We start from the raw sequence: 12,054 nt of genomic DNA on the forward strand, positions 1-12,054 counted from the left end.
ATCGCTATTAGTGTTTCTACAAGGAACCAATGAATGCATATATCTTCGTGAAGGTCCCAGTGGGGTCTTTTTGCTTCCCTAGCGTCTGGTTAGCACGGTCAGATTATGGCATGTCTTCGCAGAATCATGATACAAACAAAACATTTGTATTTGATGGTGATCTAATGCCATATTCCCAGAATAATGGCGATTGCAAATAAGATCAACAAGGTAAAGTTGCCTCCGGGAAGAACCCATGGCCTGCAAAATCAGAAGGTTTTGGTTTCATATGAATCCCATAGATAGTTCCAATGAAGAAACAGAGGACTACAGAGAATGTTTTGTATAGTAGGGTGAAGTTACCTGAGCTTCTTTCTGGACTGTTGAATATAAGCCATTGCAGGAGGCAGGACACCAAAGAGGAAACAGTTTGCATAAACACCGGCAAAATCCAGAGCTCTCGAGAACGTTGAGGGAAAGAATGTTGCAATTAGAGCTGGAACTCCAAGGACAAATAGCATCACTACTGCTTCAAACCCATCACGAGCTCTTGCTGGTTCATTGTATGAGGCTCTCCCATTAGTTCTCCTATCACGCTCTTTTGATGAGAAACTTACAGACCCAAGTCTTCCATTTCCATTTGATTGCTTAGACACAAGCTTCCATGTGTCGAGGAGCTGTTTCGGGAAGCTAACAGCATATCCGATTAAACTGGTAGCTAAGGCTGAGAAAGCAAAGCCTTGAACAGCAGATAAGGCAGAAGGATTCACAGATAGAAGAAGAGAGATTGGGTCAATGGTTGAAGAAGGTGCAGCAGGCACAGTGATTCTTGCAAGCCCCAAAACAATTAGATTCCAAGACAACACCATAGCCAATGGCACAACACCGCCTACAAGAATGGCTCTCCGAGCATCTGAAACCGAATCCCCAGCGAGATTGCATATGAAAGGCGTGATCACATGAAACCCTAGTGTCAGTACCATAACAGGAACCGCGGGTAAAACCATGGAGACTTTCCAACATGATTGACCAAATGAGGCTAACACATTGGACCTAGCCACAGATAAACCAATGGCCACAAGTGAAGTTATAGAGAAGAGCATGAGGAAGCAGAGACCCCTGTTGGTGAAATCAATGGCATTGAAAGGGAAAAACCCGATCAAGATTCCGGAAACTAGAGGGAATATAGCATTGGCCAAAAATGGATTCATTGAAGGAAACCATTGAGACACAATGGAGCCAATACCCGAGACACAAGCAACCATCAAAGAGAAACTTAGTGAAGCATACACAAAAGCCACGAAAACTCCAAATTTGTTCCCAAAGGATTTAGTTGCAAGTCCTGTGAAACTAACCTCTGCTGCATTGTCTTCTTCCATTGCTGCAAAGCTGAGCTCAGCCACGAGAAGAATAGAGGAAATGACGTAAACCCAAGAACAAAGTAAAGCAATGGTCGATGGGATAGAACCAGATCTGATAGTTGCAGCTGGGAGGCCGAGCATTCCTGGACCAACGGCTGTTCCGATGATCAAACTAACGGCAGCCCAAAAACTCTTTCCCTTCTTCGTTTCGTGGGTAATCTCCAAATCATCCATTTTTTCTAAAGTCTCCGACTTTTCATCTTTGACGAACTCAGAAGACACGATAGTTGAGTGAGGCTCATCGTGGTCGCTGCATTTGACAACTAAAGGTGAGTAGAGAGAGCCATTCTGCGAAATGGGTTTCCGGTAATCTTTGGTAAATTGGGTTGGAGGCGAACTCTGAAAATGACGACAGTCGGGAAACTTGGGAAAACTCAGGCGAGAAGAGAGTGTACGAAGGACATTTTGGGGAAAAAGATTGAATTTTGAAAATGTGGGCGTTGCTGCAATGGGAGCTAGAGAATGTTGGCGAAAAGGAAGAGCCATTGATGCGATGTGCAAGATTCTCTGTCAAGTGGACCTGATTTGATTTTGTTGGTATCAACTTTTGGAATCTTAAGGCTGTCTTGTGAAGATACCTATTTACTCTTTAGTGTCTTTTTAGGGCTTTGTCTAATAAACCAGACATGAGGAATTGGTCTAACCAAAAGGATTGGATTGGTTTAGAAACAAATTAAAGGTACAATATCTATCTTTGATTATTTGCCTTTCATTGGAGTGGTCTAATCATTGGATTGATTACCGCTAACACTAGACACAGCCTAAAACTCAACTAATAACTAATCTTCATGTAAATAAAATGTCTTATGCCAAATCAATAGTGAGTTGCACAAAACAGAGAATGTAAGGATGGACATAGAGTAGTCTTTCTATGCCAAATATTTAAGCTAGATTGCTAGAACTTAGTTTCGACATCAAAGAATGTCGGTAAACGACAAGACTTTAGAAGCAGCAGCAGCAGATTTGGCCTTCTCCTTATTCCGTTCAACTTTGAAGTCCAACAAAGTTAGCTCCATATTCTTGACCCGTTCCTTCAATTCTTGGATCCGGAGACCACCAGCAATTGCTTTCTTCCTCTCAATATATATCCGGATTGGATTGGTTCGGGTTTGAATTGTAGAGAGAAAGAGGAAGATGGTTGATATTTGGTTGATTGATATTCTCGCAAACAGAAAAAGACATACAATACAATGTGTTTGCTAAACTGATCTAAACCAAACGGAATTACAAAATAAAATAGTTATACCGAGTGACTGAACCGAAATTGATCAAACCAGATGGATAATAGAGTACATGTCACATGCAGCAATAGTTTCTTTAAGATCGCAGGAGTTTCCTAAGAAAAAGGAAGAGAAAAACCTTAAGTTTACTAAAAAAAGGCAAAAGAGAAATATCAAGCTAAAAATAGATAAATACTATGGGAAAAATTATGATTTGTAAGCGTATGTCCTTCTCCAAAATCTCGCTTTCGAGGGTGGGGAGAGAGTAGAAGAGAAATATCAAATTTCCCTTCAAAAGCCTCTCCTCTCTTTGTTCAAGTTTTTTTCCTTGGATGTGCATGTTTCTTGTGGAACAAGGCAGTTCTGTTTTTAAGTAAAATTCATGGCGACGGATTCGTTCATCAAGTTAAATCCAATTTCCTTTAACCGTGCCCGCTTCGACCTCCGAGATTTTGCTGGCATAAGTCCTAAAAGCATCTCTTCTCTGTGTTGCATTAGCCCAAGATTGATATCTTGCAACCATTTCAGCCCGAGAACATTGATATCCGGCGAGAATGGTAACATATTGTTTTCCAAGAAAAAGATCCCCGCGTTTGTCCGATGTCAGGTTAGTTCAAAATCATTAGAAAATTTAATCTTTTTTATCGAACATAGTTAATTTTCTTGAATTGTTTAATCCAGACAAGTCTTGGGATCGGAAGGAACCAAAAATGGTGGGAGAAGGAATTGAAACCGAACATGAAGTCGGTTACATCACCGCAAGATCTTGTCGTCTCTTTACGTAACGCTGGAGATAAACTTGTCGTTGTTGATTTCTTCTCGCCTAGTTGTGGTGGCTGCAAAGCTCTTCATCCCAAGGTAAGCCGGTCTTAATCATCTGAAAAAAATAAACCGGGGACAGCTTTTTACACGAAAGATCTTAAGAATAACTATTTACCAAATTAAGCAAAAACTATTTATAGGATTTAATCAAAATTAACTCAAGTTATGTTGACATTGTGAGTTACTTTAGGTACAGTATCTTGGATTTTATATTTTTATCGTAAATGTGACTTAGATATATATATATTTTCAGATATGTAAAATTGCAGAGAAGAATCCGGAAGTAGAGTTTCTACAAGTGAATTATGAAGAACATAGAAGTTTATGTCAAAGTCTTAACATTCATGTTCTTCCCTTCTTCCGCTTCTATCGTGGTTCCTCTGGCCGCGTTTGCAGCTTCAGTTGTACTAATGCCACGGTATCTACGATTCTATTCATTTGTTCATTCCATTAACAACTCGAAACTTGATTGTTTGTTTGGATTTACATTTATCATTTATGTTTATATTAGTATTGTTCACATTCAAATAAACCCACAAACCATGTTACGTTAAACAAAATCTGTGTTCATTGTAAACATAAATGCAAAACACTTGAGGGTGTGGAATCTGGATCCCTTTCAGAATGGCTTTTTTTTGTATTTTACAATTTACATATCACACTTTTGAAACTTAAATGTTTTATTTTTTTGTATTTTACATAAAAATAAAACATTAAAGTTTCAAAAGTGTGATTTAAAAAGTAAAAAACGCAAACATAAAAGTTGCATTTGTAAAAATCAAAACCTAATTAAACATGAAATGCACATTTTGTTGTTTTGTTTTTGCAGATAAGGAAATTCAAGGAAGCGTTGGAGAAGCATGGGAGGGAGCAATGTAGCATTGGAGAAACAAAGGGGCTTGAGGAGAAAGAACTTGTCGCCATGGCTGCAAATAAAGACTTGTCATTCGATTATAAACCCACATCGTGTGGAAATATCCAAGAGCAAAAAAAGAAAGAAATATTTCTCCCGAAATCTCCAACTTTTAATAAACAAAAAGAAGTAGAACATTCTCTACTACTAGTTAGTCCTGCTCCTGCATGAATGGTCTAGCATTGCTGTTACCATTTGCTTGTGTGATTCAATATAGAGTAGTCATATGCATATGTGTATAATGTTAATTGTAAATGCAGGTTCATTTGGGGGGTATAATTGTGTTAAAGTTTCTTGTTTAATTATGTAAGGTGAGATAGACTCGTATTTATATTTTAATCTCATTATCGAAAATAAAATAATGTATGTTGTCATGTTGTTTGAAAGAAAAGAGTAGTGTAACACTAACACATGGCCAAACTATACGTGTCGAAGTTACATGAAATTGTGAGATGTGATAATTTTCAAACAAAGTTTCAATAAGAAGTCACAATCGTATAGTTTCGATAAGTTTTTGTAAGAATGGGACCCACTCGTATCTTACAAAAACCAAACACTCCGTGAAGTGGGTCCCATGTAAACAAAGTTAATTAATCTTTAATAAACTGATTGGTAGTTGTTTAATTATCGATCACTCTTCTAGATTTGTCTTTTTCTATAATTTAATGTCGGAAAATTGACAAAAAATCTTATTCCGTATCATTCTCTGATTCTAGAAATATCTCTCTAAATTAGGGTTTTTTCTCATAAACAAATACAGTGCTAATTTCATATGTAAACACATATTTTTATAGTTTTTGTTAATATAATGGTAATCACATTATTATTGTGGCTAATTTCGTTTGTAGTGCTGTAGTCTTCTTAAGAACCGACCCGTGAATTTCTCCTCTTTTCTCTCTGTTCCATCTCTTAATTTTTTTCTCCAGATTTTGAATCCCTAAGACAAAAATAATAATAACAAAGCTTAAAGAAGTCATTACAGAATCATGAACAATCCATTATTATCAATCTCAAACCCAGTAAAGTTCTTTAAACCACCAATTCCGTACAGAATAAGCTTAAACACCACCATTAACAAGAAACAGAAGCATCAAAGCAAAACCCTTGTCGTGAAATCCAACAAAAGGTCTACAACATCATTGACTAGTAGTGTCTCGCTGGTTAGAAGGAGAAACAACAATGGCGATGGTGAAACGACGCTGGTTAAAAAAGTGGGTAGAGATGAAAAAGGACAAACGGTTCTGTTGTGTGCTTTAGGGTATTGGGTTCAAGGGTTAAGGTGTTTCTCATGGCTTGCTCTTAACTTCCATATGGCTCATTGTCTTAATCTCAAGCCATCGACGCTTCAGCTTGTACAGTACACTGCTAGTCTTCCCATGGTTGCTAAGCCTCTCTATGGAGTTCTCTCTGATGTTCTTTATATTGGCGGTGCTCGTAGAGTTCCTTACATCTCCGTTGGAGGTTAGTTTTCTTTCTCCAACTGTCCCGGAAAAAACGGTCTCTTTCGCATTATGCTCCAAATGGTCCAATATAGTGTTGTCTCAGTGCTTTTGCAGGGTCTAGCATGGGGTTCGTTGGCGATATTCCCTGGTGCTAGAGAAGTTCTTCCTTCACTTATGGCATTTATTCTGCTTAGTAACCTTGGAGCATCCATTACTGAAGTTTCTCAAGACGCTCTTGTTGCGGAATACGGTTTAAGATATCAGATAAATGGTCTTCAGTCTTATGCACTTATGGCTTCAGCAGTTGGAGGAATCCTTGGGAACTTACTCGGTGGATATTGCTTACTCAAGACACCTCCTAGAATCTTGTTTCTTGCTTTTACAGCTTTGTTATCTCTTCAGCTCATTGTTTCTTTATCTTCTAAAGAAGAATCTGTTAACTTGCCACGGATCGGAGAAGTAACTCCAGAGATAAGCTCTGTTTTGGGGATCGTAAAGAAACAGTTTTTGGATCTTAAGGGAATTGTTCAGGTAGATGAAATCTCCCAGCCTTTGATTTGGATAGTATCTTCCATTGCATTGGTCCCTCTTCTCTCAGGATCAGTCTTCTGCTACCAAACTCAAGTTCTAAACCTTGATCCTTCAGTTATTGGTATGTCAAAGGTTATTGGACAGTTGATGCTTCTCTGTTTAACTGTTGTTTATGATCGTTACTGGAAGAAACTTCCCATGAGGGCGTTGATCCATATCGTGCAACTCCTGTACGCGTTTTCATTACTGTTTGATTATATCTTGGTGAAGCAAATAAATCTCGCGTTCGGGATCTCAAACACGGCTTTTGTGCTCTGTTTCTCTAGTGTAGCGGAAATTCTTGCACAGTTCAAGATTCTTCCTTTCTCTGTTTTGCTAGCAAATATGTGCCCTGGAGGCTGTGAAGGATCAATCACTTCTTTCCTTGCTTCTACTCTGTGTTTGTCATCAGTTGTAAGCGGATTCACTGGAGTTGGAATGGCTAATATGATCGGGATAACATCGAAGAATTACTCAAACCTGCCTGCAGGAATTCTGATACAGTCTTTGGCAGCTTTGGTGCCTTTGTGGTTTATTCATTATGTTCCAATGTTAGAGCCTGGTTTTGAGAGAGAAGGGAAGAGAGCTATGAGTAAGAAAAGCAGAAGGAATAGACGTGTAGGGAGAGTCATAGGTCAGGAAAGTTTTGCTTACCGGCGGGAAAGAGAAACATAAACAAGAATCAGTCTGAGTTATAGTTAGAGCTAGTTCTTCAGCTGACATAACATTGTTTCTTGGGAGGAGAAGATTTTGTGCCCATGTAAGTAAGGATGGATACTGATGTTGGTAAACATAAAAGTCCCAAGATTGACAAGAATCTCATAAATCCAATCAAAGCAATGTTATATCTCAGTTCACACCAATCTTGCTGCAGCAACTCCAAGAATCTCCCCACTGTTTCATTCATCGTTCTTGGTTTGGAGACATGAGATGTCATTTCTTCCAAGACAAGCCAACGCACAGTGTAATATCTTGTACTAGGATAACAATGACCTAGAAATGAAATTAAAGTTTTGGTTAGACCATTTTTTGAATAGTAATGAAATTGCTATGTAATGAAAGAAAATTTAGGATGTGAATTAAAGTTTTGATTAGACCATTTTGAATAGTAATGAAATTGGTATGTTATTTTGTAAGAGATTTACGGTTTTCAGAAAGATTGTTTGAATAGATTTATTAGCAAATTGGAATATTCAGTGGCTGAGATTAAAGATTCCGATGATCTTGTGGTTGTGATTTTAGGAACCTAGTAAATTAGGAGGTGTCACTTTAGGGATTAATGGTTTTGCATAGTTGATTTCTCTATTTAAGAGCAACTCTGACTTCTCTATTGCTTCATTACTCGAAATCCTATGTTCCTCCTTGGCTCTTCCACCTCCGATCACCTACCACAACAAGTTTTTCTCCTCCTTTTTTCGAGTCTTTCTCTTCCCCTTTTCAAAATTTTTGACCATCCATCATGTTTCTATATCATGAAGGGAAACCATCATCGTCACAAAGTTCATTCTTTCCGAGTAACACTTTTGGTAAGATTTCTAACACATATATCACGTTTAAACTATCCTCTAGAGTTTAAAATAAATCATATATGTTAGACATTGTTCAACATTAAAATATGGTGGAGGCAATAGATCCAAAGTTTACTAGACCACTTATTTTTGCCGATCAACGACGGTCAATGGCCAAGTCATATTCTCAAATTTTTTTCTAGTAGTGATCCGAATACTCTGACCTTCTCTCCTAGTCTAAATAGGATTCTAGGAATCTATCTTTGACATCAAAGATTTTGATATGAACATCTAAGTGAGCAGGGTCCAAAAATTAAATATTAGTCTAAAAAGTGTAATTTTCTTTATAATTTATTTTTTGGATAAAAAATGAAAGTTTTTGTAAGTTAATATATTGATATAATCACTTTCAAAGATTTCATATATCAATATAAGGAAATGAATATTCTTTTATGTTATAAAAGATATATTTTATCCAAAAGTGATAAGAGCACTTGAATACAAATGTGGATTGTACTGGCATAGAAACAAATCTTTTATATATTAATTGAGAAGTATATTTCAGAGTCTAATGGTAAAATTTTAAGGAAATTACCAAATAAATGACATTAGAAATTAAATACAAATAATTTTTCATTTATTTTCCTTTAATTTAAATAGAAATGTATAGTTCCTTTTTGCTTGAAAAAAAATAAAATATAAAAGGAAACATACATTTATATTTAAATTAATGAATATAATAAAATATATTGTATTTAATGGAAACGTCATTTTGGTAACTTTCTTATAAAAAAAATAAGATTCTAGTCTGAAATATATTTTTTAATTAATATAGAAAGATATGTTTTAATGTTAGTACAAATCACATTAAACAATTTTGAACTATTAAAATTTAATGTAGACGATTAAGATCAAAGTTAAAAAAAATATCTCAAAAAGATCAGTCATTTCCTCTATAAATACGTGATTTTAGTCCATTGTCAAAACGTCAAAAACTTGTACGCAAGGATGGAAAAACCAAATAATTAGTACAGAAGAAAATATTTGTCTCTTAAGTCTTAATAGATCCAACTAGCCGAAGAAATGAGGTATTTTACAAACTTTCATTTATAATTCTATTAGTTATTAATTATGATGAATTCCGATCTTAAGTTCATACAAATGTATATGTATTTTAATGTTAAAAATATCTAATTAATCACAAAACTAATCTGTAATAAAAATAGATTTAAAGATTTGTCAACTACAAAATTTTCTTTTTGAAAGTTAAAATTTTCAAAGTCATTCTTTTGTAACATCTTTTCCATTCGTAATATTTGCCTATACGTACGAATTATTTACAAATTAACTAAATCCAATTTTGAATATACGTATATTTTTCCAATATACAGGAACAGTTCCGTTGACAAGTTGAGACAACCTCGAAGTAATGCAAACACTTTAAGGCCGGATCCGATTCGTGACCCGAATAGTTTCCGGATTCGGAGCCCAGGTGTTGTTTCTGTCTTCGGTTCATTGGGAAGGATGAGTACATTGTTACCATTTCCTGACCTCAACCTCATGCCGGATTCTCAATCCTCCACCGCCGGAACCACAGCCGGCGACACTGTAGTCACCGGAAAGTTAGAAGTGAAATCGGAACCAATTGAGGAATGGCAAACTCCACCATCGTCTACCTCCGATCAATCAGCCAATACCGATCTCATCGCCGAGTTTATTCGTATCTCAGAGCTCTTCCGCTCGGCATTCAAGCCACTGCAGGTCAAAGGATTAGACGGAGTCTCCGTATACGGATTGGATTCTGGTGCCATCGTTGCTGTACCGGAGAAAGAAAACCGGGAATTGATTGAACCGCCTCCAGGATTTAAGGATAATCGAGTCTCCACCGTCGTTGTCTCGCCGAAATTCGAGAGACCGAGAGAGCTAGCGAGAATTGCAATTCTAGGTCATGAACAACGGAAGGAACTCCGACAAGTCATGAAACGAACTAGGATGACTTATGAGTCTCTTCGGATTCATCTAATGGCGGAGAGTATGAAGAATCATGTACTTGGTCAAGGGCGTAGACGGAGGAGCGATATGGCGGCTGCGTATATAATGAGGGATCGGGGACTGTGGTTGAACTATGATAAGCACATAGTTGGTCCAGTCACAGGGGTTGAAGTAGGGGATATATTCTTCTACCGTATGGAATTGTGTGTGCTGGGCTTACACGGCCAGACACAAGCCGGGATTGATTGTTTAACGGCTGAACGGAGCGCCACTGGAGAGCCTATAGCTACCAGCATTGTTGTCTCAGGTGGTTATGAGGATGATGAAGATACAGGAGATGTTTTGGTTTATACTGGTCACGGTGGTCAGGATCATCAACACAAGCAGTGTGATAACCAGAGGCTAGTAGGTGGGAATCTGGGAATGGAGAGAAGTATGCACTACGGTATCGAGGTACGTGTGATTAGAGGTATTAAGTATGAGAACAGTATAAGCTCGAAGGTGTATGTATATGATGGTTTGTATAAGATAGTAGATTGGTGGTTTGCTGTGGGGAAGTCTGGTTTTGGGGTTTTTAAATTTAGGTTAGTAAGAATTGAAGGGCAACCGATGATGGGCAGTGCGGTAATGAGGTTTGCACAAACTCTTAGAAATAAGCCATCGATGGTTAGGCCTACTGGTTATGTTAGCTTTGACCTTTCTAACAAGAAGGAGAATGTACCCGTGTTTCTATATAATGATGTAGATGGTGATCAAGAACCGAGACATTATGAGTACATTGCAAAAGCTGTCTTTCCTCCTGGAATTTTTGGTCAGGGGGGGATCAGCAGGACTGGCTGCGAGTGTAAGCTCTCTTGTACTGATGATTGTCTCTGTGCAAGGAAGAACGGTGGTGAGTTTGCATATGATGATAACGGGCATCTATTGAAAGGAAAGCATGTGGTATTTGAATGTGGGGAATTCTGCACTTGTGGTCCGAGCTGTAAGAGCCGTGTGACACAGAAGGGATTGAGGAACAGGCTAGAGGTTTTCAGATCGAAGGAAACCGGTTGGGGTGTCAGGACACTTGATCTAATTGAAGCTGGTGCTTTCATATGCGAATATGCAGGTGTAGTTGTCACGAGACTTCAAGCCGAGATTCTGTCAATGAATGGGGATGTTATGGTCTATCCTGGTCGGTTCACAGACCAATGGCGTAACTGGGGTGATTTATCTCAAGTATACCCAGATTTTGTTAGGCCGAATTATCCATCTCTCCCTCCACTGGATTTCTCAATGGATGTGTCAAGGATGAGGAACGTGGCTTGCTACATTAGTCACAGCAAAGAACCAAATGTGATGGTGCAATTTGTTTTGCATGACCACAATCACCTGATGTTCCCCCGTGTGATGCTTTTTGCGCTGGAGAATATCTCACCGTTGGCCGAGCTAAGCCTGGATTACGGCTTGGCAGATGAAGTGAACGGCAAGCTCGCCATCTGCAACTAGTTTTTACAAAGTTTGTTTTTGTGCTATAGCTTGAGCCTTGAGGTAAATTCTCATCATAGTGTTGTTATATCTTTGGTCTCTCTGTCTTGCTTCCTATGGCATTAATCTCTTACAGCAATGATGCAGATGGAGAAAATTTTGATCAAAGCCTTTCTCTGCTCGTTTGTTGTTATGTCTTCCAACCTTTCTGTGAAGCAAGAATGGGAGGCATGGTCGGTGAGTGTTCTGCATCCATTTTTTGGGGGTAAAAACTTCTCTTTGTCAAATGTGTTTGTACTTTTGTTCTGTTATTAATGTACTGAAATTTTTGTATGTTTCTCTCTCCCCCTTATGTTAGAGCTTAAGCTGATATATAAAAAAAAAACAATGTAATAGCAAATCAACAAAACATTCTGTAATTTCTTGGTATAAAAAGCTTTTGAAGTTGTTTATTCCTTAATCTTAAAATGTTTGCCTTTTATTCTGCAAATTGATCAGTGTTTACTCAGTAGTGAATAAATAAGGAAAACAACAATCTCTCTTTGTTTAATTGTTTAAGTGAAGTAAATGTGTTTCTCTTTTGTAAAAACTGAGGGGTTTTTACTATATTTTTTGTGAAAGTAATTTTGGTTTATGTAAATTTATGTTGAAACAGACCAGCTCTTGTTTTACTTCGTGTTAGCTTTTGCTTCTTACCAAGTTACCGTTGTTACGTGGAAC

At 37.6% G+C, this 12,054-nt stretch overlaps 4 protein-coding genes and 2 long non-coding RNA genes across 12 annotated transcripts; 3 read left to right on the forward strand and 3 right to left on the reverse strand.

Moving 5' to 3' along the window:
- Nucleotides 1-56: 56 nt before the first annotated feature.
- AT2G33260 (Tryptophan/tyrosine permease) lies at nt 57-1,993 on the reverse strand. Of its 2 annotated transcripts, none has more exons than NM_001336441.1 (2): nt 343-1,993; nt 57-240 (listed from the first exon to the last, which is right to left on the reverse strand). In NM_001336441.1, exons 1-2 carry the CDS (start codon nt 1,884-1,886, stop codon nt 162-164), a joined length of 1,623 nt encoding a protein of 540 aa, NP_001324867.1. In that variant the 5' UTR covers nt 1,887-1,993; the 3' UTR covers nt 57-161. The 2 variants fall into 2 exon arrangements, with proteins under 2 accessions (NP_001324867.1, NP_180884.1); NM_128886.2 differs by having other exon boundaries at nt 150-240; nt 343-1,750.
- An 843-nt stretch (nt 1,994-2,836) lies between these two features.
- On the forward strand, nt 2,837-4,846 carry ACHT3 (atypical CYS HIS rich thioredoxin 3). The gene is made up of 4 exons (NM_128887.3): nt 2,837-3,227; nt 3,302-3,478; nt 3,696-3,860; nt 4,272-4,846. Exons 1-4 carry the CDS (start codon nt 3,003-3,005, stop codon nt 4,524-4,526), a joined length of 822 nt encoding a protein of 273 aa, NP_180885.1. The 5' UTR covers nt 2,837-3,002; the 3' UTR covers nt 4,527-4,846.
- Nucleotides 4,847-5,217: 371 nt separating this feature from the next.
- On the forward strand, nt 5,218-7,488 carry AT2G33280 (Major facilitator superfamily protein; the record flags this gene model as incomplete). 3 transcript variants are annotated; one of them, NM_001336442.1, is made up of 2 exons in its annotated part: nt 5,218-5,816; nt 5,901-7,383. In NM_001336442.1, exons 1-2 carry the CDS (start codon nt 5,342-5,344, stop codon nt 7,040-7,042), a joined length of 1,617 nt encoding a protein of 538 aa, NP_001318340.1. In that variant the 5' UTR covers nt 5,218-5,341. The 3 variants fall into 3 exon arrangements, with proteins under 3 accessions (NP_001318340.1, NP_001325055.1, NP_180886.2); NM_001336443.1 differs by having other exon boundaries at nt 5,890-7,042; NM_128888.2 differs by having other exon boundaries at nt 5,440-5,816; nt 5,901-7,488.
- On the reverse strand, nt 5,234-5,699 carry AT2G08560. Its single transcript, NR_140367.1, has one exon. It is a non-coding gene; the product is annotated as an other RNA (long non-coding RNA).
- A 222-nt stretch (nt 7,489-7,710) lies between the features above and the next one.
- AT2G08565 lies at nt 7,711-7,910 on the reverse strand. Its single transcript, NR_140368.1, has one exon. It is a non-coding gene; the product is annotated as an other RNA (long non-coding RNA).
- On the forward strand, nt 7,851-11,786 carry SUVH2 (SU(VAR)3-9 homolog 2). Of its 4 annotated transcripts, none has more exons than NM_001336445.1 (3): nt 7,851-7,893; nt 9,267-11,397; nt 11,471-11,786. In NM_001336445.1, the coding sequence occupies exon 2, from the start codon at nt 9,400-9,402 to the stop codon at nt 11,353-11,355; it is 1,956 nt and encodes a 651-aa protein (NP_001324077.1). In that variant the 5' UTR covers nt 7,851-7,893; nt 9,267-9,399; the 3' UTR covers nt 11,356-11,397; nt 11,471-11,786. The 4 variants fall into 4 exon arrangements, with proteins under 4 accessions (NP_001324077.1, NP_001318341.1, NP_001324078.1 ...); NM_001336444.1 differs by having other exon boundaries at nt 11,482-11,786; NM_001336446.1 differs by lacking the exon at nt 7,851-7,893 and having other exon boundaries at nt 9,286-11,397.
- Nucleotides 11,787-12,054: the final 268 nt, after the last annotated feature.

Source organism: Arabidopsis thaliana, chromosome 2 (genome assembly GCF_000001735.4).
Source record: "Arabidopsis thaliana chromosome 2, partial sequence".
Classification (NCBI taxonomy): domain Eukaryota; kingdom Viridiplantae; phylum Streptophyta; class Magnoliopsida; order Brassicales; family Brassicaceae; genus Arabidopsis; species Arabidopsis thaliana.